At 30.0% G+C, this 27,840-nt stretch overlaps 1 protein-coding gene across 1 annotated transcript in view; it reads left to right on the top strand.

The window, feature by feature from the left end:
* Positions 1 to 4,661, top strand: part of LOC119685393 (nuclear pore complex protein DDB_G0274915-like) — a 43,858-nt gene extending 39,197 nt beyond the window's left edge. Inside the window, exons 3-4 of the mRNA XM_038099657.1 lie at positions 127 to 2,236; positions 3,606 to 4,661. Of these exons, the coding sequence (XP_037955585.1) occupies positions 127 to 2,236; positions 3,606 to 4,372 (2,877 nt within the window). The 3' untranslated portion in view covers positions 4,373 to 4,661. The remainder of the gene's footprint in view (positions 1 to 126; positions 2,237 to 3,605) is intronic.
* The last annotated feature ends 23,179 nt before the right edge of the window (positions 4,662 to 27,840 follow it).

Below are 27,840 nucleotides of genomic sequence, written 5' to 3'. Positions count from 1 at the left end.
AACTGTTTTTTTTAACACTTACTGGCAATACAAATGCATTCAATACTAACTGAAGTAATAAGATGTATGATATTGTTTTGACATTTAACATGAATTTTATTAAAATGATACTCATTTTATTTACAGATGCTGACTAGAGTGCCGGTTATAGTTGCACGACCGATGAGAGGATCGGCGGAGAGTGATCTCATTACAGGAAATGAATTTCTTAAAATATTTCTTGAACGTGATGATGCACTCAGTAGCGCAGAGTCCACGCCAAAAACCAATGGCATTAGAACAATACGCAGGAGTGAACCTGACCAAAATAGTGAAGTTGGTACACAGCACAATAGGAACACCCATAAACGTAATGTAGATCAAACGGAAAAGGGAGCAAATGCAAATTTCAAAAATGCAGATGACAAACAAGTTGTTAAGTATGTTACATCTGGTAGTAAAATAGTATTTCTGGAAGAATATGATGATGATGATGCAGTTGTAGATGCAGTGGCACGTGAAATTGATCTACAGAAGGAGAAAATTAATACCAAAAATAGTTCTCAACAAAAGCGACAACCAACAAATAAACAACAAACACAAAAGTCACAAAATAATGATGAAATAAAGGTTGTTGCTGTGAGTGTTTCATCGTCGAGTAAACGTAGTAGTGCAGGCAGTGTGAGAACGTCAGATGAAATTAATAAAATTGCAGAAAAAACGAAACATGCAATAACGCACGCTGTTAGCAGTCAACGACTACAAAATAAACAAGTTGTTACCAATACAAAATCCACAACAGTAAAACCAACAAACATTATAGTAACAACGACAACGAGAACGACAACAGCAACACCAACACAAACCGCAACAACAACGAAGACAGTTGCCAGTTTGCATAGCACAACAGCAACACCAATGACAGCGGTCGACTTCATCAATCGTTCACATAAAACTGAATTTTCAATCGAGGAAGCCGAACCATTGACAGTGCTGAAGCATAGAGCACGCGTCAATTCAGCTGCCAATTTAGATACGTTTTATGACACGGATTCAGTGAACAGCGCTTCAACGAATATACGTAATGTCTTAGCAGCTCCAGCAGCCGTACAACCACTTTCGGTGCAAACTGGCGCGTATCACAGTAGCAACAGAAATTTCACGTCTCATAATCAGTCGCACATTAATCAGGCTACGCCTTCAACACATGAACAGGCTGGCACGCACGTTGATAATAGCGCCGCTGTTGGCGGCACAGCAACAGGTAGCACATCAGCACAACCTACTGGTGTGGAAGAAAAATTATTGCCATTTCAAACAGTCATCTATCATGACACAAAGGAAGGCCATGGACCACAGTCAAGATCAATATCATACAGTTCGATTTCACAAAATGTAGCCGATTTGCATACATGGCAACAGTCTGGTGGTATACTAGCAGAAGCACAACGTAATGTTAGCGAAAGTTTACGTCCTATACCACGTCCACGTTCGCATGTACATACATCGGAACCAGCAAAGTTCTATTCAGAACCAGCTAAAATGTATGGTGTACCTGCTAAATTCTATTCTGAGCCTGCAAAAGTCTATTCGGAACCAGCTAAAGTCTATGGTCAACCGGAAAAAGTATATTCGGAACCTGCTAAAGTTTACGGGCAACCTTCAAAATTTTATAGTGAACCAGCGAAAGTGTACTCTCAACCAGCAAAAGTATATAGTGAACCCGCGAAAACATATTGGCCACAAGCGCTTAATAAGGGTAGCAGTACAACAACAAGTACTACTACAACTACCACCACAAAATCACCTGATACTAAAAGTAGTTATTTACATTCCACACGCCGTCCAGCAATAGTCTCACGCATAGCATTTGGAGAATCACATACAACACCATCAACACCACAAACCATTCCACGACAACATCCATATACTAGTACTCCCACATATCAGCAAAGAGTGCAGAATAATCCAGTAAATTCCCAGGCACGTCGTGTATTATTCAATTTAGATAAATTACCTTACGATTTATTGAATGCTCCCCAACAATCATCGAAGCATCTTTTAGACTCGAATCAGTCCAAAACCCCACAGCCGCCAGCAACAAATTATGGCTTGAATAGACAACGGCCATGTTCGGAGTTAAATGCGTCAACTTTATCAAACGTGCAACAACAACAGCAGCCACATCAGCATAGACATTCATCACTGTCGGATCAACATTCTAATCAAAATGCCAAAGGATTGCCCAACAGAGGAGGTAAGCCCCTTGTTACTTTATTTATGGTTTTCTTTTTGAGCTGGTATGTTGCGATTTAGGTAAATTTTCCTATAATAAATTTGTGAAGCATTATGATTTTGTTTAAAAAGAAAAATTTATTAACAAATTTTTTATATATGAGATTTTAAACTGAAGATGACTAACTTTACAGTGGGATAAAAATAATGTTTAGTAAAATAGGAATCAAATTATTCTTTATATTAAGAATGTACTATATAAATTATTTTTAGATTAATTTAATATTTACCTAAGATTTCACAAAATCCTCACATAAATATTAATAGCATTAAATGAAATGATAACTAATATTACTGAGTCTTCTAATACCACTATCCCCATTGACGTAACAGTCTTTGTAAAGTCTAAACCTTCCATTTTTATTGTTTTTTGTTTTTGCCTTCCACTTGATGACACCTATTCTGTATATGTGATTATCACTTCACTATAAACCAATTTTTTCCCTTATAGTTGCCTTCTTTAGTTTTCCGTTAAGTTGCCGATAAAAATTTTATTTTGTAGGCTGTCTTCCGATATCCTAACAATATGTACCACATCATTTTAAACTTTGCTTTTTAAAGAATCTTATAATGCTACCTGCGTTCATCAATTGATAAAGCTCATTTTTGTAAGTTATTTTGTACATCCCATAGCTTTGTCCTTTCAAAACCAATTTTTGGTCCTGTTAGCTGTAGACAAAATTTCTTACCAATTTATTGTATATATCTTCACAGGATTTCGGTACACAAAATTCGGTTTTATTTATCAGGTTGTTATGAGTAATGAGTAATGAAAACAAGGTACTACGTTTTCTTACCAGTAGGTCGCACTTGAGCGGATAAAAAACAGCTACTCAAGTAATACTTGGACAACGACTGAATGTTTGTAAATTGCTTGAGTCACTCCCAAAAAAAACATTATTGGCTATTGCCAAGTGACTGGTAATCGGTAAAGTTCCTATATACGTGGACCATCTTTTTAAAATATTTAAAAATACAAATTTTTCACGGTATAATATTGTCCATAAATAGAGTTCAATGGTTTAAAGTTTAAAGTAATAACGGAGGCTGTATGTTCCACCTAAAGGGACAGAATTACATACATATAGTATATATCGTATAAAATTAAGAAGAACTTTAGCTTTTTATATTTTTCTATCATAATAAATTTTTCTAAATTAAATGTTCGTTTATAAATTTCCACTGTATTGTCAACTAACTTATTTTTATTTTTTTTGTACACTTTTATCCATTGCAACATATTTATAGTTTTTGTTTATTTATATAAATTTTTAAACATTTTTATTTGTTATTTATTTAAATTTTTTTTTTCTACAATTACTTTTCCACAGATCTAGTCAAGTGTGTTTCAAAATATGCTCATTCATCGGCGGCATCACCATCGGCAGTTTCTTCTTCAGCAACAGCACAGGCAACAGCGACGGGCAGTGGTGCACAATCACATTTTACAACTGAACGCAGTCACATTGAAGACTTGTACCAGCCGACCCCGGAGCAGAATTACGAAATCGAAGAGTCCGTAAGTGTTATGACAAACGGACGAGCCCATGGAGTGCAAGGCATTAGCCCAGCAATAACAACAACTCCGGCCACGTTACACAGTCACTTCGGTGGACGCAGTGGCAGTACAACATATAACACCAACGCAAATACCAATGTTGGCAATGTTGAGAATGTTGCACATGGCAGGCAACAACAACAGCAACAACAACAACCAGAACACAAACAATACAACAGTCACAATGACTACTATGATGAAGATGAAAATAGCAATCACAATCATAATGAAGACGATGTCGTAGATGGAGATGGAGATGATGTGGATGCTGATTCAGAGGATGGAGGTGGTAATCACAATAAAAATGGTAATGGTAATGGCGAAGATGAAGATGATGCCAAAGTTGCTTATGTTGTTGAGGGACGCAACTATCGTAAATATCGTGTCGAAGAAAAAACGGACGATGGTTTCATTGTTGGCGAATATGGAGTGGTCGACCACAATGATGGCAACTTACGCGGCGTGCGTTACACAGCAGACTCGACAATTAATCCAAGCCTAATACAAAAAGCTTTGCTGACATTTTTAAAACTAAAATAGAAATAAATTAGACGTGATATAAGCAAACGAAATGAACAGCTGAAGTCAAAGGTGTAAATCTTATAGTGTATTAAGTGAGTCCAATGTAGCAGGAGCAGCGCACAAAGTATTTAATATGTATTTTTTTTATTTGTATTTTTTTTTTGGAAATATTTATTTAAAAAAATCTTTTTTTTTATATTAAACGTAGAATTTAATGAAGACGAACAAAATATGTGATTCAAGTTGTACTGTCGGTTAATTTAAAGTTATAGCAAACCTACTAGACTAAACTAACGAACATTGTCCATTAATTAAGTCCATTGTGAATTTTATTTATTAAACTTGTAGTTGTTGTTTAATGATTTTTGATTTAAGTTACTTTTATTGCTTGTTATAAGATATAGTTCTAGTTTCGTATTATGTAAATTGTATCTTCATCAGATACTAGCAGTTGTTAACTACTTGCCATAATGTTCATAGCAAAGATTTAAAGTAAAGAGTAAATAGTGTCGAATTTCAAATGGAAGAAACTTAATTTAGTTAAATATTTTAATTAAATTCAGTACTAATTTAGTAATTGGTATAATTAAAATAATTAGTAAAAAAAATATTTTGAAAAAGATTTTAAGTATAGACTAAAACCAGTTTTAAAGAAATATAGTTTCTTTTAAATACATTTTAAACACATTACTTACATTTAAGGGATTTTTCACAATACTCGTTAGAATAATAAATATATTTAAATAAAATATTTAAGCACAAAATTATAATTTTAAAGTATACTATCATGAAATGTATAAAAATAAGTCCGGAGAAGTGTAATATTATAGAATAGTAAGTCTAAAAAGATATTTAATGTTAACGAACTATATGGTACATATTGAGTATGTTCTTTTCTCCAACTGCTTTCTCTTATATCAAAGTACTTAATATTTCTGAAGTGTTTTGGTACTACCAATAAAAATCCTATTAATAATTTTCTATTATAATTTTCTCTAAACAAATTTTTACTTAAATAGTTAAGTATAAAACATAATTATTTAAACACTACTTAAATATTTCAACATTATTTTAATAATTAATCAAGCATTTTAAACAATCCTTTGTGCTTCATAACATCATCTTTTCAAATAGTGTTCAATTTTACTTAAAAAAATTTTAAGTATTGACACTATTACTGTAACTCTAATTTAATTCCGACTTAGTGTTTAAATAATTAAAAATAATGTCGTAAATTCTTTGAATAACTTTACTTTTAATTAGTTTTTATGCACTTTTTTATATGTTTAGTTATATTGTTCCTTTCTAAAACAAAGCCAATTAAACTATTTTAAAAAATTTATTTAATAAGTTCATAGCAAAAAAAAAAAATAATTAAAATCAGATTCAGTCGTATGGCTACAACAAATCTGGTAGATATAAAAATTCATAAGAACACTGCAAGCCTAAAATTATTTATTGTAACCATCATAGTCTAGATTTAGTCTTATATCTAGTTTAATTTAAATGCACACATATAATTAATGATTTGTGTAAATAATGTACATAAAGTTATCTGTACTTAATAATTATCATAATAGCAATAAAAAGTCAATAATCCAACAAATAAAAATATTCATTAAAAAAATTTATCACAAAATGATTGTTTTATTTCTGTCATTATTAATTCCAAGTACTGAAATTTACTTTTGAGTTTTGACTTTTCGAAAATTACCCATTAATCACAATAAAGTTTTTACATTGAACTCTGATCTTTTACTTTTATTTTACCACAAAATTAGATTTTAATAAAATGATTAAAATTTAAGTGCAATTCATAGTTTGTATTTAACTTTTCAGAACTGTTTACATCAATATATACTCGTTTATTGCTCAAGTGCTCAGATATGGATGTACTCGTATTTAATATGGATTTTAGTGTTTTAAATATTATTGAGGCTACTCAAAGCTTGAAGGTTTTTGACATTGGAATATTTGGAATATTCGATCAAATTGTACTTTCTATAATAGCACTTTCTATTAAACGCATTTGTATAAAACAAAATGGAAATAGAATATAACATAAATCAGATTTGCTGTACAGTTGCTCAAACGTCATCGAACATCATTCAACATCATCGAACATCATCGAATTGAAATATTCGACCGTCTTTAAACACTTTCTATTAAACGCATTTGTATAAAACAAAATGGAAATAGAATATAACATAAATCAGATTTGCTGTACAGTTGCTCAAACGTCATCGAACATCATTCAACATCATCGAACATCATCGAATTGAAATATTCGACCGTCTTTAAACACTTTCTATTAAACGCATTTGTATAAAACAAAATGGAAATAGAATATAACATAAATCAGATTTGCTGTACAGTTGCTCAAACATCATCCAACATCATCGAACATCATCGATTTGGAATATTTGATAATACTGTCTTTAAGGACTTTTTATTAAACGGATTTGTATAAAACAAAATGAAAATAGAATATAACATAAATCAGATTTACTGTAAAGTTGCTTAACCATCATTGAACATCATCGAACATCCATGACTAACTCAAACATTTGAGGTATTCAGCTTAACTGCTCGAATTCTATATAATTCTTCGTCATAATGCTCGATCAATTTGAAGAACTAATTGAAGACAGTGGAATATGTTTTTTAGGACGAAGTTAAAAAAATTAAAGACTAGATATAGACTAGACTGGACTGTATTTGGAAGCATACAGTTGACTGCCAATTCTTAGTTGATTCATATTATGATGCTCATCGCAATAGAAAGTCTATTTTGCAATGTCAGTCCATTTTCCTAGTGTGACTCCAATTTCTCAGACGCAAGGATTTCACAACATATTTTGGGAACTGTTAATATTCTATGTAATTTTTATCCACTGTGATATATGTCGACATTGCTTGGTTTGTCAGATATCGCGCTCTAAACTTACAAACTTTATAATAATAGGTGTTATTTACTTATAGTTAAACATCACATGTACTAGTGGCCAGTAGATGGCACTTGTAACTTTCTCTAGTAAAATCATACAACTTTAAAGTCCGATATCGAAAAAACTAAACCGAATTTTAACTAAGTGCAGAATATTGATAAGTCGGTTCAGTATTATTCAATCACCAATTGATTATTTTGATTATTGATTTTTGAATTAAAGTTTTGAAAAATACTATGATCCTCAATCAATATTGACCCTCAATCAATCAATATAATTGCATAGATATTTTCGAGTGGTGCATATATAGTTCATCTCAAATCTATATTAAGTAGTAATTATTATTATTGGTAAAATAGACTTTTACATTATTTTTTGTTATTATTATGGCATGTTCTATAAATTATAATCACAATTTAAGAACTTAGTCTATTCACATATGTTTTCCAGATACCGCTATTGCGTAGGGTCGTCATCAAATTTCCATTCCTATCCAAAGCTGTTCTTGTGAATACTCGAATCATTTGAACGTCACATACAGTGGCTGATTAGACCAAAGCATCCTATTTCGGTGGTAGGTTTGCTACCTTACATAAAGGTTGATCCTGTGATTCCGAACCTGCTCAAGTCTTCATGTGACAATTATTGAAAAAAAAATTGCTTGAGATATTATAAATAAGATTTGTCTAGCTAACTATTTTTTTATCGGATTTTCACAAGTATAGTATCATGTATTAATGTTCTCTAAGTATTTTGTATAGCCACAAAAAAAGATCATTAATCTTAGAACTTTGGTACTAGTATATTAATTATATATAAAATTTATATAGTATTTATCATTTATATCCTAATTGTTTAAATGAATTTAAGGTGAGGTAATCAGTTGTATGAAATATATGTATGATTTCATATTTGATTTTATTTTTAAACTATCAAATGATTTAATTTATAATTTATTAATATAGTTCACATATATTCTGTTTGTTTTAAATTTCCTAATGGTAAGTTGATAACCGCAATAAATTAAGAAAAACTGTATGACATAAACATACAAGACTTTTCGAAGGCTTTCAAATAATTCAATTTGACTTTAATTAATTGATACAAGCGCAAAAATAAATCACAAATAAAATATATATGCTTTCATATTTTTTAAATATGTAATTATATAAATAATACATTAAAATAAATACATGATAATTTATTTTGTAGACAATATATCAAATTGTTAAAATGTTAAACAATTTGAATTAAATTCATTAGCATTTTTAATTAAACTTTTTTTCTTATTAAGAAAATTCTATTCGTATGATTCAATTGAAGATTGGTACAATATTGAACTACAAAATAGATAATATTACTTATAAAATGACTAATTTTACTTAAATATATTATGTCTATGATCTTTGGAGATTTTAGAAGTGAAGAAGTTCTCATATCATTTGAGTATTAAATATGTGGTTCTAGTTAACATACATAAATCTAAGTAGTATATGTATAATAGAAGTGAAAAAAAAATTTTCACTCACTGAAATACTAACTATAATAAAATGTAAAAAAAGTGTTTTCTTGAAACTATATTAAACAAAAAAAATTAAAAAAAAAATTCTCTATCTCATTTAGAAAAGTATTTTAATTAAACACTGAAAACATTCTCATGAAAAAGTAGGTTTATTTATTTTTCGAAAATCTTTTTTAATAAACAAAATTATATTTTAGAAAAAATGCTGCAAACATTGACTTAATTGTATTATAATTGATATCAAACATTGGTCACTGAAAACCGATGTAAGTAGTTTTAGTCCCAGTGGCAAAATATTTTATTGCCATTCTTCATAACAGATTATTAAAATTTTATTTGTAAGTATAAAAGTGCTGTTGTAAAGCATCCAACTCTATGAATAAATAAATGTGCAGTGAATGGTGTTTAATTAATATATCATAGAGAACTATGAGAATTCTAAAAGTAGCACAGTTGGCAGTAATTAATAGTTTAATGGAAGTTTGAAGAAACAAATGATAACTAAGTGCTTCGTTATGATCATATATCATATACGTATATATACGTTGTGAGCATTCTAAGAATTATAATTAATTATTGATTCACAAGTCCTTGTATTATATATAAAAATGGAGCAAATCAAAAGTTTTTGAACATATAGTATTTTAATGAATAAAGATAACACAATATATTCGACTAAAATATCTGTAAATAAAATAAAAAAGTATATGATAATCAAATAAGTATATAATATAATCAAATAAGTACATATATCAGCATTCTAGATCCATGAATAACTTAGAAAAAGAAACATAAAAGTGATATTAAATGTAAAAGCTTTTATGTATATCATTAGAATATCATATTAATGATTTTTTCGATTAGTAAATCTGAATTCAATCTAAATATACTCTCGATCTGTAAAATTTTGTTGTTTAATCGAACATTTTTGGAGTAATCTAACATTTTTTAGACGTATTAGTAGATATTTATATTTTTCACAACTACATATGTCGACTCAAAATAGAGTTTATCTGTCAAATTATATAAAACAGCTGTTAATTTCAGGGTAATATTGCTACTCTGGCAAAATATCTAGAGTGTTAGAGTGTTATTTTGCCCTAGATTTACCAATCGAAAATATTGTACTAAGTAAAAATACATTGAAAGAGCATCTCGATTGAAAAAATTACTAATTGAAAACACCATTAGTCTTAAAAAAATATGTTCGGATAGTGAAACTTATCTGGGTTGGTTAGTACCCAGTATATTATTGTTGTAAGTGAGAAATTTTTGAAAAAATTTCAGGACATCCACCATATTTTACAAATAAAATAATCAACTAAAATTAAACAATTACGAAGTAATTTTTTTTCAAGAATTGGCTTTTAACCTATTTCGTTTTTATATTTCAATTTACAGAAATATTGTAAATTATATTATTAATTATAAAACCAACTTATTTAAGTCAAGAATTTGCACAGCAAATTATATATATACTTCCCACTTAATTATTTAATATTTATTTAAAATAATTTTATAGTAAATTGTGATAAATAAATTTAAAAAATATCTGAAAGTTATCTGCATCAAATGGCACAATAACAGTTAAAATACAAGCAAAAGATTACGAAAAGCAATTAATTAATGAAATAAAAATATTAAGTATAATACTTTACTATTTAAAATTAAGTTTAATTTAAGTACATCGAAAAAAAACATGTCTTTAAGCAAAGATATTGATAGTATCTATGATTCTGTCAATACGAAAATATTTAAATGTCGTCAATGTGGGTCACACTTAGTGACTAAGCCTTAAGCGATTCGTTATTATATATATATAAATACAGTTTTTATACTTTTACTTTTATTTTAAATTTAGTAGATTTCTTATTTACAAGCTTCAGACAAGCAAATTGCATGATATAAAATATCAAATATCAGTTTGTTCTGGGTTTGTTTTAATACAATAACATATAGGTCATATGTTTTCACATTATCGTACAGGATATATAATTCAAAAATTATGTGCGAGATTAAGTCAACTTTTAAATATATTTAAAAATCGTTATTAGTAAAATAATTATCACATATAAATATTTAAATTACAAAGGTAAATAAAAGACAGTCGGATTTAACATTCATATTATTCAGCTAATTAAATTTCAACAGGAAACAACTTATCCTAGTTCCTTTTGATTATGTGAGAGATATACCTTAATCTGAATCAAACGATATGAGTTTTAGTTTTGATTATGTGAGAGATATACCTTAATCTGAATCAAACGATATGAGTTTTAGTGGTTCATAAAAATGTATTTGTTCATTGACTAAAAGATAATACCAAAAGTATTATCATGTTATCATTTTTTTAATAAGCTTGGTTTGTACCATAACTATTTTATACATTAGGTTAGAAAACCTATAATATATTTATATTATATAACATAAAATAATATTAAATAATATATATATATTTATATATATAGATAAGATAAGATAAGATAAGATAAGAAAGAACGGGGTACTAGCTCCCATTTGAGCAGACCACTGCGACCATTAATATATATAAATATAATATATATAATATATATTTATATTATATTATAGTTCCTCACCGAAAATTCCACTTTCTATTTTTCAGAGCTGTTAGCAGGTATGTAGCTGGTAATGGATATCGATGAAGAAACTGTTTCAACTGAATACTTTCTTTTCAAATGTCTAAATCTGGTAAGGTTTGGAAACATTCTACGATTCCATGACTCTAGCGTACATACCAATAGTAATCTTCAAAAAAAATCATTTTTTTTACCAATCGCGATGGTTAGTTTTCAAATATACATCGTCTAGATCCGGTAAGATTGAGATATTTCACAATAAAAATCTATGAATTAATGAATCTGGCGTACATCCCATATATAGATTGAGACATTTCACTATAAAACTTTAAATACCAATGAATCTGGCTGATCTTAAGAATCTCCTTTATCAATCGCACTAATTACAATTAGTACTAATATTTAAGTTACAAGGTTTGGGACGATAAAACGGTGCATATGCTTCCCTTAGACAGAAGAAAAAAGGAAAAATTTATTACCACTAAAACCAAACTTAGTTAGATTTAAAGCTAAGATTTTAATGACCGGGGTTTTTTTTGTTTCTTCGGTATGTGGAAAGCATCGAAAGCATCGACAGTATGAGACTTGAAATCATTTTCCAAAAATTTGAAATAAATGGAGAAGATATCCACAGTAATATGGAAACTTCATTCCAGTACTCGGGGGAGAGAGTTGTGAGCGATAGGCTTAATACCAAGTGGGCAAGGTTTATTTAAGCTAGAAAACATGTACCTAGTGCAGATAAAATGGGTGTAGTGGAGGGGGGAGTATGAACGGGTCTGGAGTAACAAATTGGTGCTTATGCTCATCTTAGGCAGAAAAAAAGAGAAAAGTCTACTACTACTGAAACCAAGTTCAGTTAAATTTAAAACTAAGATTTTAATTATCGGGTTGGGTTAAGAAAACGATGCTTATGCTCCCCATAGACAGAAAAAAAGGGGAATGAAAAGAAACCAACCATAAAAAATTTTGATATTTTCTATATATAATTGTTCACAAAGTAATTATAAGTTAATTATGTGCCCCGTATCATTGATGAAGTAAATAATGTGAAATTTTATTTTTAATATTTTTAAAAATCATATTAATATAGTAATATATTTTTTGCAACTGTTATAATTGTGGGAAAATTCCATAACTCTTAACCAACATATTGCATCAGTTTAATCTCAAAAGGCAAATGTCGCGAAGAAGGAGCATTAAAATCAGAAGTAAGCTCAACAACATTCATGATATCATTAAATTTTAATTGAAATCAGTGCGTTAAATCACACAAGTCGATTGCTTAAGATACAAGCACACAACGACGATGCCAAGCAAGACGAAACACCGCTAAAGATTCTAATCAGTCGCATAAAAGAAGATTTGGAACACAACTGGGAACACTTGTTCTCGTTTATGTGGACGCGACACATTCCTCAGCCTCCGGGCATGCAAGACAAGACGACAATGACAGCGTAGACGGTGTAAAAATGAATATTGGTGACAAAATCGATGTCGTGTGGTAACTTGTTTCATTAATTTTATGGTTCTGATTGTAGCTATAATTTTCTTAAGGAATTTTTTAATGCATAAAATATGATGCAAACCTTATTCCTTGTTCTTGTCAGTGTACACAGTACAACATCTGCGCTAAAATTTAATCCTTTGGAAAACTATATATAACATGCAGTGCATTATATATGATATCAACAAGATCAGCTTAAGTAAATCGCGGTGCATTCAATATAGATTGTGCTATTTCTAGAGTTCTGATTTCTGATTTTCTGACTTTCTGACTTACTGAAGTTCTGAAGTTCTGCTATTTTTTTCTTATTTGTTCAATTTTATTGGCAATGCAGTAATGCAGACAATGCAACAAACAAGTCTAAATCCCAATTAATGAATCTTTAACAATAACTTTTAATGTGGTCATAAACAACAAAATAACCATCTGAGCCGATCGGCCTGCCCCAACAAATTCAACCGCATATTTTTCCAGCATCTTTTTTCCATTTCGTTTTCTTTTCTTTGGATTTTTACAGTTTGGCATTTAATAAAATGAGAGCATTTCAAAGCACTGGCAAAGAGGAAGAACAACATAAGAATTGAATGAAGGTCGCTGAACGGCCTTGTTTACGTGCAGCTATTCAGCATATTTGGCGTCATCATGCCGTCATCGAAATTTTTATACTTGTCGTATTCTTCACAGATACCCATGATTAGCTGCTGTAAAATTGCGGTTCTAATTTTTAACAGTTTTTGTTTCTCATAGATACAACCAACAAAGCGTTCAGTGGAAGTATCTGCAAGAAACAATCCAAAAAGGATGAAGATGCTAAAATGAGTTATGAGAACAAAGTAGACATTAATTAATCATATTAGAGACATACAAATATATAAGTATGTGAAAGAATTGTTACAAGCTTAATTGAGTTCTTAAAAAGACGCCTCCCGACTAACTATACTTCACATGAATTTTTTTTAGTATTGTTTAAGTATCTTTATTTCGCTTAGTGATGAACTACTAAACGATTTAGTATGATAATTTTGCATAAAATATTAACTCAACATTTTTTATTTTTATAATAATTAACACTCACAAAGTACTTTATTAAATATTTTTTAAATTAATTATTAAAACAATGTAATGAAGTTCTTAGACTAAATACTAATTTTTTCCCATTCTTTGTTTAAGAGATTACTGAAGTTTTCCTATAATGTGATCATACGACCACATTAAAATTTAAAAATATTTTTAATATTAATATTTAATATTTTTCGTTATTATTATGTCCATATACGACTTGAGAAAAATTTTTATAAATTCCAATTTATATTTTGAAATTATGTATATATAATATATTAAATATGATATTGACAACTAATTTACATGAACAAAATGTGAAAATAGAAGTACGGGAAATTTTTAGCCTAGCAAATCTAAAATAGGCCATATATATAGCATGTGACATATGACACTGCCTAACTGAAAGCATATAACTTTCAGATTCATACCATCAATATACCTACAATAACTAAAAGAAATTAGTTATCACATGAAGCAATGAACAAAGTAACGGAATTGACGGTTTGTGTCACACCACATGATTTTGAAGAAAATGTAGGTCTATCACACTTCCACAAATGCCACACCGTGCATCAACGTTTTGTAAAACCATATAACTTTCAGATTCATAGCATAAATATCCGTACAAAAACTAAAAAATATTAGTCATTACGTGAAGAAATGGTCAAAGCAACAGAATTGTGGGTTTGTGTCACACCGCATGATTTTGAAGAAAATGTAGGTCTATCACACTTCCACAAATGCCACACCGTACATCAACTTTTTCTGAATGTAATGGTTTCTTGATGGTTAACATATTTATGAATTTTCACTGCCTCTGATGTGATAATTTCGCTGACATATGAGCCAATCGAAAAATTAGATTCATCACTGAAGAAAAAACGATGATAAATATCATCACCATTTTTGTAGCAAACTTTCACAATTTCAGTATGTTCAACAGTCGTTATATATTTCATATCGAAAGGCCTACATATGCAAGACCAGGAGGATCATCAGAAAAGGTGTAAAGCTAAAATGAAACCAACCAGATTTGTACAAAATTTGTTCTTAATTTGTCCTTAATTTTAAAGGTTGAAAGCTACAATAAGTCAGTGAAAAAATGGGTCTACTACTCTGATAAACCACAACTAACATGAAAGTCATTATAGCATATACCAAGTTCCATTGACAATGACATGTTAAAAGTGGTAATTGTTATGCTTTTTGTCTAATTTAAGTCAAAAAATTACTTACGCTTTTTCAACTTACCCTGGTTTTACATCTTATGGCCAATATTCATGGAGTGGTATTCTGAGAGTATCATGCTTGCTCGTCTGCCCTTTTGTTTTCCAAGATGTCTTGTATCCAGGTACCAATATGAGTTATACACCGACAAAAGCGTACCCAACTCTTTGAGTGAAGCCTGAGCTTCTCAAACTGTTAAAGGTATAACTGTACCGCTAACAGGAGATTTGATGATAGCTTTGTGGACCGATAATATTACGATATTTACATCGGGACCTATTTTGCTGCTTATTGAATTGCTACAACTCTTTGATAGTTTGACAGTCGAAACAAAGTGCTACGATGACGTTTTTAGAAAATATGCCATTAGCTATTCTATCATCTATTACGTATAAGAGAGCCAAATCCTAGTTTAAAATTTAGATTTGAAAAAAAACAATCCATCGAAATAGTGACTAGCAAATCCTGATATTATAAAGACATAGCATGTCCTATGTCACTTCTAACTCAGTAAGAGAGAGCATAGATTCTGTAGACAATCGGAGTTCAGACGTTAACCACTGAAGTAAATTATCGTGTAGTCTAATTTATCTTGACTAAATTTTCTATTTCAAAAGATGCCATTTTCTATCAGAGCACGAAAAAATCTTCACGAGCTTCTATCTCATTCATGTTACACAGAGAACATAATCTAAATTGATTTTTTTCGTAAAGTTGATATGTATTTAACGAAAAAAAATTGTGTTGATAAACTTATTATATATGATTGATAAAAACTTGTACAAAAATTTGGTGGTAAAACCAGATGCAATGCCTAATAATTTATTGCTTTTAATATTTACTATCTTCGATTTCATTTCATACTATTCGGTACAAGATTTTTGATTTAATTTCTTTAAAATGTATTAAATAATTTATTATAAAAGAAGATCCAGTTTAAGTTTTAATGAAAACCGCACGTTTTATTAAAAAAAACTTGCCGGGTTGAGTACTTAAAATAATTTTTTTTTATTTGATTTAGTTTTAATCAAATTTGCAATAATTAGAAATTAAATAAATTTGGTTAAGATGACAATAATAAAAATAAAAATATATGTATTTAATTTTCTCTGAGTTACTAAACGATTTTACGAATTTTTATAGATGATAGATGCAATAAAATTCATTGGTTATGATGTAATTGAATAGAATATTGATCTTTAATATCTTTTTCATTTAGTGCTGATCAATATAGTTTTAATACAAACATTTTCACTGCTTTACAATATAAATTGATAAAAAAGTAGTTTTTAACCGAGAGAAGTAGTGATACTGGCTCATCTATAGCAATGAGCCCATAGGTTAAAAAGCTCTTGCAACCCTTCGACTGCGGTAAAACGTATCTCCTTAGCACAAGAGTACAACATAAAACAACCAGGTTATTTAATGTGTCATTATGGTTTGTATTACTGCATTAAAAAAAATAGCACTGCTGCAGGTAAAAATCTTCTCCAAATGTTAGTTGGACCCTGACACGCATAGCTAATATGAGTTGTTGGATACAGGTATATCTCGGCCAACTGTAGGGTGGACAAGTTTACCATGATTTTGCTTCATTTCTCAGATATTAGTATTCCACTTGCAATAGTCAAACTGGCAATCTGACCATATCTGAGCATACCCCAGCCAAATTGGGCAGATGAACCATACTGTCAGATCTCTAAATTGACCTAGACAAAAAATGAACCAGTCAGCTACTTCAACTAAGGCGCAACCTGTTTAGCACTAGCGTATCGGCACTGACAGATCACTGCGTAATAGGAAACTAGATCTACCCTATAATGACTTTTGTCGAGGGTATGGCTCTGCGGATGAGGATTTTGATTCTAGTAGTACTGTTCGCCTTTAAACTCATGGTTCACGGTTCTTCGCGTTGTTTTAGGTGAAGCTCCACGCCGGTAGCTACCTTGTGGCCAAAGCTAAGTACTTTGGCTAGGTACTTAGGCAAGTTTTTAAAATAGTCAGGTTGGTTTATCTTTACGTAATGCAGGAGTCATGCCTTTCGACATTGCTCGTATGCTAACCTCTATATTGCATATATAATAACGCTTATTCTGTGGTATTACAATGGATCATTATTTGAGCACATGTGGGCCTTGTGTACAAGGGTGCCACACAAATCTAACCTTGAGATAATAAAGCGTAACAGTGCTACCAAAATAATAGAGGATGATACCTCTAGTTTATTTTTTATGACTACCTTTTCTTTTACTATCTGATATTAGAATGATAGACTTTACACAAATGATGGTATGTCTTCTGTCCAATAAGGGTAGCAGCACAAAAGATTATGGCTGATCGCAGTGCTCTTTAGTAGTATCCATTAGCAGCTATAAAAACCGAAATTAACCAGTTAAAACAAAAAGGAAACAGTTATAAGTAAATTTGTATATTTAATTCAAGAAATTATTCATCAAATATGAGATAAAAAACAATACCTACGAATAGGCTTACATAGAGGTAGCTACAATTAAGAGGTATAAGTTTTCGATATAATTTAATAATTAAATAAATTAATTTAATTTAATTAATTAATTGAATAATTTTTGCCTTTAAATTGATAGCAAAGTCTTTCATCGATTTTATATAGATTTTATTTTAAACTATGGTAGTTATCTTTGGTATTAAAAATCGTATTAAAAAATACATGAAACTAAAAATGTAAGAGATACATATTTTTAATCATTTTTTCCAGTAGCGCTCACAAATATTTTATCGAATTACTAAGATAATTAACCGAAATTCTTTATAAATTTTTTAAACATTTATTTTTAGTAGCTTAAGTAGCTCATTTTTGTAGCTCATTTTTAAATTATTTTTAGAAATTTGTTTAATGTAATTTATTTTAAATTTATTTAACTAAAAATGTGCACATTTATTTTTAAATATATATATATATATATTTGTATTTTTTTTATTTGTAAATAGTTCGCGAATAATTTATCTTTTGTTTGTATTGCGCATGCCCGCAAAATAAAAGTGAACGTAACTTACGGATTGAATGCAAAATTCATGACGCAATAAAATCCAAGAATCCGTTGCATTGCATTCTTGTCAGAGTTAAGCTTCAGCTGCATCCATATTTCAGTATCGTCTTTATTTTCTGGTACTGGTACTGGTACGTATAAGACTGAGCCGCTTGTTTTCTTCCCTTTTTTTAACATTTCATTTGGCTCATATGTTTACCGTTGAAAGCCGGAGGCGACTTACGGCTGACGCCTTAAGTGAGGCTATTAAATCTTAAAATTTTTATTAAAACAGCAAAGCAGAGCAAACATTTAAAAAACAATTTAAAATCAAAAATAAAAAATAAATGTTTTCTGTTAAGAAAAATTATAAATAAAAAAAGTCAGAGTAAGGGAAAAAAATTTTTCTAAAGAGCCACTCGAAAACAAAACAAAAAACGGAAAAAATGATCACAACACGAAAATAGTGGAGCTCACGGAATTAATATGGACATATATATCAGAGCATAGCAGGAGTCTATTTCTGGTGTGGTGTTGTGATACTAAAAATCGAGTCTGGTTACCGTTGCAAGTGCGATGGTCATTTATCTTCTCCAATGATTACACTGTCGATCAGCATTGGTGATATTTCTTTTCACAGTTGAGTTGAGTTGAGCAGAGCAGAGTTAGTCGGATGGCTGTGCGGATGTACGTCGCCTAATGAATATACATAGGCGAGCAAGCTAGCGAGCAAGCTAGGGAGTATATGTAGGATTTTTTACTTAATAGCAAATATTAAAAAGGGCGTAATGATGCATTTACAGCATCACTTTGTACCAATGGACAGACAAAAAGACAGAGTACATAGGACAGACAAGTTGACAGTACAAGAGTTGCATTAAATTTATATAAATTGGTTGCAAACGCATAAACAGTGCCAGGCAACTCCTCTTAACCGCAATACGCTAGCTGTCAGCATCTAGCATAACTGACGTCTTGCATTATTGCCTTGAGATGACCACAAATATTCGATTTGATACGATTCGATACGATTCGATTCGATTCCAACCTGCCTATAGTGCAATGCAACGAAACGAAATGAAATTAAGTTTAATTTAATTGCAATCTTTACTGTATTTAAACGGTTCTACTTGAGCGATCAACTGCGATCAGTTGCGATCAACTGCATCCAAACTAAGTGTAACTGTCCGCTGCTGCTATCGAAGAATGCGGTACAAACAAGTTCAATTTTTATATTGGCGACGCGTCACCGCGTCACTTCACTTAACGGTTGTGTACCTATATCCTTTCGTGGGGATATTGAGGACGGAAGGTTTGATGCGCTTTGTATCTTTGTATCTTTCCTTTTCTTTTATTGTAAATTTAATTAGTATATAAAAGAACTGTGAAGATTACTTTGTTGCTAAATTTAGCTCGTTTCGCTGGTGTTGCACGCTCGTGACTAATTATTAATTGCATATCGTTTAATGCATATTGTATGTTGTTGCATGCTTGCGATGTGGGCTTCTACGGTCCTGCATAATAAAGATATAGAATGCATAAAAAAGCAAATTCCTTTTTAATTCCTTTTTAATAAATATTGTACTGTATGTTTGCGTGAGCTGCCAATTCAAATGATTGATGCGATGCGTTTTTCTGCATCGTTGAAATGCAACCTACTCAGCGTTATTTCCAATCAAAACCCAATGAGTTTCCGTGAGTATTGTTGCACTCTTGGCTTGGGCTTTTGTTGCTATATCGAGTTGCTGTTACTTGTGTGTTGATAAAATAATTAAAAATAGCTATGCATTAAGACTATTAGTAAATGCCAAATTGAGTTTTCGTTCCATTTAAACAATTTGTAAAATTAAAAAATTTTTATTGATACTCGTAATTGATTTTTTGCGAAACTCTTTCCTTTTGTTTCTGTGGTGGCATGTGTTCTAGATTACATGGACTCTAGGCATTCAGAATATGGAACATTATTTCAACCGGTTTAAAATTTTGAATAATGATCATTCATTTCATTACTTTCCGATCTACATTACCGCTTTGTTGTCTCGCGCTGATAAAGCCACTTTGGTTACTTTTTTCTTTTATGATTAATGATTCGCTACTAAATCCATTGGAGATTATATTGATTTTTTCCCCCTTTTTCCTGTTTTACATATATGGAATTTTACTTTTCTGTTACTAAAGTAAAGTAATGGAATTTATTTTTTGTTTTTTTATTCTTAAAAAAATATTTTTTTTGCAAAAAAGATTTTTGAAAACATAATCAATTATGTTAAATCAGCACATATAGTCGTAGATACAGATACAACGGAAATACAAATAATCGAAAGTAATTGTAAAGTCTAGAACATTTATACTCTGTAGTTTTATGAAATATTTCAATTTAGTTTAAAAATATTTTAATATTATTCTCTGCTTAATTTACTCATGAAGCCAATATTTGCAATAAAGATATTTGTTATTCAAAATAATAATCAAAATAAATTGGTTCGAAATCCTTTAAAAATAGAAAGAAAACAAAATTGTATTATTTATTATTTTTATGTGTACTCTAAATTTTCAAATTTCCTATAATTAAATTTATTTAAATTTAAATTATGATTCTCAAAAGGTTTGATTCACATTTTGCTATATATCTCAACATTTTTAATTTATTAAATGTGATTACATTAATACAGAGTTCTGCATATTACTCCTATTTTACTAAAGAATTTATAAATTAAAGTTGAATTTAAAATTCATGTTTTTTTATCGTAAATATAGTATTCCATGAAACAATCATTGCGGATCGCGTTTTCATCTCTTTCGGATCAGAAAATGGAGCCAAGTTAAAACGATTGTTCACTGCAGTTCAAATGGCTGAAACCCGTCTCTTAAACATTTATTGCAAAAATATTTATTATTTCATGTAAAATCAAAAGAAATATATTTTACTAATTATAAAATAACACTTGTCCTACTAAACGCAACAAATAATAATCGTAAGACAATCCACGGTAAGTCACGGTTTTCTCTTATATCCAAATTAAGACAATTTGCCGAAAAAAGATGCGAAAGATCGCATTCTTATTTGCATTGTAATTATAATATACGTGGATATGTAAACTCTACAAATATAGATACGAGGGCGGTTTGATAAGTCATTGACTTTTTGAATAAAATAAATTTTTTTCGGAAAATAAACATTTTATTTTTCTACATAATCACTTTTTACGTCGATATATTTAGCCCAGCATCTTTCTAATTTTCTTATTCCCTCCAAATAATAGGTTTTCTCAAAGCTTTCAAAATAAGCGTTTGTTTCGGTTATGACTTTTTCATTTGACTCAAACAATTTCTTTAGGTTTGGAAACAGAAAATAGTGACAGGGGGTTAAATCTGGAGAATATGCTGGATGGGGTAGCAGTTCGTATCCCAATTCGTGGATTTTGGCCAGTAATGGTTAATCACTTTTTTCCATTTTCGTAAAAATTCACGAGGTTGTCTGCTTTGAACGGCTATCAAGCACCAACTGAACGACGTAGCTTGCTCAAAATTAGAAAGTTGCCCACTATTAGATTACAGCTGAAGGCAGCACTGTTGCAATTGAAGGTACTGCGCGGAAAATTCAAAAAGTCACTGACTTATCAAACCGCCCTCGTATTTTACATCTTTTTAGTTCGTTCCAGAAGACAACGTAGAACGAAACCAATGGAAAGATTAGACCTTTTTTCTTATGTAAACAAAGTGAGTGGAATTTCTATATATATAACAGGATTATTATCAGACCTAACACTGTTTACTCTGAGAAAACATTAAAGAACATTTTTGCTATAGTTTTTTAATATTATTTTAACATGTCACGATAGACTTATCTAATTTTTGTATACTTGGATATTTTCTTTAACAGCGCTTTTTCTGCTTATCGAATCACACATAGAGTTCGTGTGGAATTTATTGGTGACTGTAGTTTTATGATCTACTGACAAATCTTTATAATAATAGTAGCTTCTTTATAATGAGCTTCTTCCTGATATAACTACTTCCTAATAAACTTCAGTATCACCTTCTTAGCAGACAGATATGAAAATACTTTTGTTGATATATGCAGTTTAAGAATATCATTTTAAAAGCATTCTCTATAGGATAGGATATCCTATGAGACAATACCATAATGAGTTATCATATAAAAAACTATGAGTTTTAATTATTCTTTATTCTATAATTAAAATCCTGAAAATGTAAATGTTTAGAAATATAATGCCTCATATTTATTGTAGGAAGCATCATTTACATTAATTAATTATGTTGAAACTACAATTTATTTTCAGTACTTTTTAAAACAGTTTAATTAGACCATTTAGAGGACCATTATTAGAGGACTGGCTACTCTTTATGGCATAATATATTTAAATTTTATATGTATGGTTAAAAAACGAAATTAAACAATTATTAAAAGTTAAGTAAAAAGATAATAAATTTAAAAATCATTAAAAATATTGGTTCCTAAAATTATGCAACATTCTTATTATATTTAGATAAATTCGAAGTCTATTAAAACGACACCCTGTAAGAAATTTTATGCGGACATCTAGCGGAGCATAGTAAGCATATTACAATTTCAGAAAACAAAAAAGAATTAAAAATAATTTTGAAAGAAATATTAATTATTAATTAAATATTTTTGATAGTTAATTGGGAGTAAAATTTTTCATTTGTTTAAATACCAAAAGACATACATATAGTCATATAAATACCACTGCGATGTTATACACTTAGTAGGTGAATGCCCAATTTTTAAAGAACATAGATTGCTGTACTTCGGTTAACCCGCGCTCGATGTCAATGAAACCATACGGTTACTGAATGGCCCCAACTGGAGATTGTTAACGGCGTTTATTAAAACTACATTTAAATATAGGCAAAATATTATTAATGAAGACTTTTAAATTAACTTATATAAAATCTATTATTTTTGTTAAATTTATTTTTGTCTATTTAATATTTATAAAAATTGGATTAATTAGTTATTAGTTAATTAGCTATTAGATTAATCTAAACTTCCGGCAGACGGCTAAAATGCCATAGCTGTAAGCTTTATGCATATTTATTATAATTATATGTATTATAATTATTATATAACTTCGATGAAACATAATAACTTTAAAATGAAGTAAAAATAAAGCCACTACTACTACTACTATAAATACCACGTTTGCTTGGAGAGCACATAAAACCTCAGCATGTTGATTATGTCGAATGGTATTTGGAAATGTTTAAGATCTATAAATTATAGAATTCTTTTCATAGCCATGTGACAATGGATTAGACTGGAATTTATTACCATACAACAGTATCAAGACGGTAACGGTAGCCAACTGAAAATGTATCAGTAAATTTCATCAGATATAGCATTAGGTATATAAGTATAGATGTCTTAAAGTCAACAATTATATTTTATTTCTTGAAGTAATATCTAAAATATTCAAAGCGTAGTTAGCACATTAGACAGCATTAATGAAATATATTAATTTTTTTCTTCTTTATCAAGAGAAATACTGATTTCCGCAGCGCCAGTAGGGTTTTTGATATTTGCTTCAGTTGCCTGAATATTCTGACACAAATATTAAATTTGATTTTTATGTATTTAAACAATTTTTAAGTTGTTTTTAATTTTATATTATTTTTAAATATATTTATTGTGAATTTTGTAGAGCACAGTGGCGTGTTATCAGTACTCATTATTTGTAAAGGTTCACAATTTTCTTTCATATAGTAGTACTTTGCTGATCATTTTATCGAGAAAAGTTTGCAGTCAATCCATTAACTAAGTAAGCAGTCTGAAATCAATAGCTGCAAGGCTTCTGCCCATCTCGCTAGGGGACCGCAGTAAGTCAAAGATGAATTCGGTATTGGTTGGTTGCTTGCTTGCAGTGGCAGACCATAAGTTAACTTCAAATGTACCTCAGTTAGCGATTTTTCGCCGTTTTACTACCACATTCCTCGCAAGAACCCTAGTATAGAAGAGTAGAGATTAAAACCATTCCGCCAAATTTAGGTAATTTAATAGGTCTTTCATCTTCACCGTTGAGCAGTCTGATAAACTATAACAGAAGTATTTTGCTAAGAACCTTCGGTATTAGTTTTATAAATTGTTGGTTGTGTGAACAGTCCATGGAACTCTCAATACCTCGATGTACTCGCATTTGAAAGGCATTCATATTGTTATTTACTTTAAATAGTCCAAGTTTCGACTACATACGCTGCAATTTGAAACACCAAAGCCCCTCTTTATTCTTAAAAATGTTGTTGGTTCTATAAAAAGTTCATTCTCAACACTTATCTAAACATTCACATTTCAACGGATATTTTTCTTGATTTTTAATAGTCCTCGTTGTAACTGCTTATAATATTATAGGAAGTACTAAAGCATCTCTTCATGTGCTTAAGAAAAAAAGCTTTAAATTTATTGAATCAATCAATAGGTTTTGGTCTCTAGTAATATTATGTGACACTTCTTTCCATGATATGAAGAAATTAATAAGTAGATATAGAAGAACGAGCATATTTTAGCATCAGATTTCTCAAAGTAAATAATAGGAATCCATTTTTGCTTTTTTAAAATTGGACACTCAAAAAAGCTTTCTTAGATATTTATTTATTGTATTAATTACATACTTACTCAGATAATTGATAAAAAATGTATTACATTTATGGACCACATATCACAACATCGCATCCTGTCACAAAGTATTACTAAGGACTACATCGTACTGTTTGTATTTTTTTTTCTTAGGTAATATCTTTCGCTAATGTACACTACTCTACATTACTCACTTCAAAGCAAAAAAGAACAGTTCCACGAAAAACGTTAAAGCTAAACGGGTTCAAAGTGGTGGGGCAGGAAATCAGATAATTGATAAAAAAAAGTATTACATAGTACGTATTAGTATTAATATTTTTTAGGCTTGAACAACAATTTGATAGGCAACACACTGCATTCATTGATGGACCACATATCATAACATCCTATCCTGTCACAAAGTATTACTAAGAACTACATCGTACTGTTTATAATTTTTTTTCGCAGGTACTATCTTTCGCTAATGTACACTACTCTACACTACTCACTTCAAAGCAAAAAAGAACAGTTCCAAGAAAAACGTTAAAGTTAAACGGGTTCAGAGTGGTAGGGCAGGAAATCAGAAACCGTTTAGTTGACTTCCGGTAAGTCTTGAATAAAAACAAGAAAAATAATTATAACAAATAAAAATAAATACTCCAAAAATATTTATGCATATATTTCAATAAAAATATTTATCTTCTTAACAACTTCGACAAGAAACGACTCTAACATTACGTCAAAATGAAGTGAATATTAAATTTATGTATGAAAATGGATCCCAGGAAGTGAACTATTACCTATCATTTGAAAAAAAAATTCAATCTAAAAATTAACCAATAGAAGACAACAAATTCCCAGCAAAAATAAAAAAAAAAAATATTAATAAATGCAACAAGCCAAAAAGCGTCAAATTAAAATCGAGAAGAAAACACGATTGCAAAGGAATCAAAAGAACATTTAATAAAAGATCTGAGCAATCTGATATGCGCAAATCATGTGTACAACGTTAAAAAGCATTTAGAGATCCTGCAAAAAAAAAGGAGAAGAAAAAAATCCTGTATTACGCAAAGATAATTTTGAAATTCCGCTATTGTTCGTTGGAGAGGCATAAAGTTGAGCAACTTTTTGTAGTCACAAAAGAGTGACAAACAGATTTCAAGAATTTCTTTTCCCAGCATTGCACGTGCAAAATGAACTCATCTCATCTCTACTTGTAGTACTACTAAGCAAAGAGATCAAATAAGTTTCAGATACCATTCCGCTGAGTTCAGCCAGAAGCTGGCACAATAAATCCCTGTACGTATGCCTTATGTAAAAATTCTATTAAATTGCGGCAACGGAAAGGACAGACACACGGGACACACCTTCCAATTCGACATTGTTAACCTGATATCTCTGATGTGCTCGCTTGAAGCAAGTCTCCTCTTTCAAGTACTGCTTTTCAATTGTATTCCTGTATTTCTGCAGTAAGAAAAGGAAACAAGTGATGAAGTCGTTGCTTCCATTTTTTTATATATTCAAATATGTTCTTTATTGTATTTTTTGGAATATATAATTCCATACTCGAGTACGAGTACATTTTGATTGTCCCGATTCGCGTGCATAATATGCCAGTTCTGTTTGGATCTTTTGTCTGTGCCAACATTTTGCCTGCCAAAATGACGCTTAACATAACTTAAGGACTTTTGTACTACTTAAAAAAAACCAATGGAAAGAAGGAATCATTTACTCAACACAAACTCTTATGCAAAATACTTTTTAAATATTTTTATTTTTATCACATTTTTAAGTCATTTTCGAACTGGCTAAGAAGGATGTCCTGTTGTTCATATTTTGTAGATTTTCTGTTAATAACTTTAATCCGTAAACCTTAGTTACGTGCACCTCAGCACTGTTCATTTTTATTCTATTTTCGTTAAAAGTGTAAATCCTTTGCAATATGGAAGATTGTGTCATACCAGATTATTTGATTTTTTGATGCGATATCAACTATTACGTTGCATTCTCACGCCTTTGCAATGTTTTTTTAGAACTTTATGGTTTTTGTATTGAAACCTGATGTAGGTGTGGTATTGATTATATCATTTTAAAGATTTATCCGAATTCAACACCTTTCGATACATAAAATTATTTGTTTTGACAACTTCTTCTCTAGGCCATCTTGTTTAGTGAATTTGTGCAAGGTGTTGTTTGTTTTCAGTTTCGATTAAAATCATCACTTCTGAAATGATTTAAAAGAAGACTTTCGATATATTCACACGTGAAAATTAAATTTCTTTAGAATGAACTATAATATTTTTTTCGAAATTTAAGAAATATAGTAAATAAATATAACAACATTGTAAAGAAAACTATATTGATCTTTATAATATATAGTTTAGCTATAGTGTATATAGAGTAAAGTGTAGTGTATATAGTGTATCTGACAATATGATATCTTCTTTAGTAACAATTTCCAGCCTAGAAAACCACAATGAGCAGCTCTTTTAACTGTGTGAAGTTTATAAAAGTTGTAGAACATATATATATCTTTATAATATATAGTCTATCTATAGCGTATATAGTGTATCTGACAAAATGGTATCTTCATTCATATATAATGAAATATATAAAAGTTGTGAACTTAACAGAACATATAGGTATATGTCTTTATAATATATAGTCTATCTATAGCGTATAAAGTGTAAAGTGTAGTGTATATAGTGATATCAAATTCCGGCCTAGAATACTACAATGAGCAGTTCTTGTTCACTGTATGAAATTTATAAAAGTTATAAACTAACACTATTTTAAAAAAATGTGAAGAAAGTCACAAAGTTGAAATCGATTATTATTATTATTATTATTGACATCACAGTCCTTAAAATGTCTTAGCCTATCCTTCCTTCTACATTTTTAATAGCAGATTTTTTTCACTGTATATGTATTTTAATCTTAAACCCAATTATTTGTACAGTTTTGACTTGCCAGTTACCTGCGTACTTCCTACCATTTTGTCATTAAATGACATTACGAGAGCT

Source organism: Teleopsis dalmanni, chromosome 2 (assembly GCF_002237135.1).
Source record: "Teleopsis dalmanni isolate 2A chromosome 2, ASM223713v2, whole genome shotgun sequence".
Classification (NCBI taxonomy): Eukaryota; Metazoa; Arthropoda; class Insecta; order Diptera; family Diopsidae; genus Teleopsis; species Teleopsis dalmanni.
The sequence above is the reverse complement of the archived record's forward strand: the minus strand, read 5'-3'. Positions and strand labels throughout refer to the sequence as shown.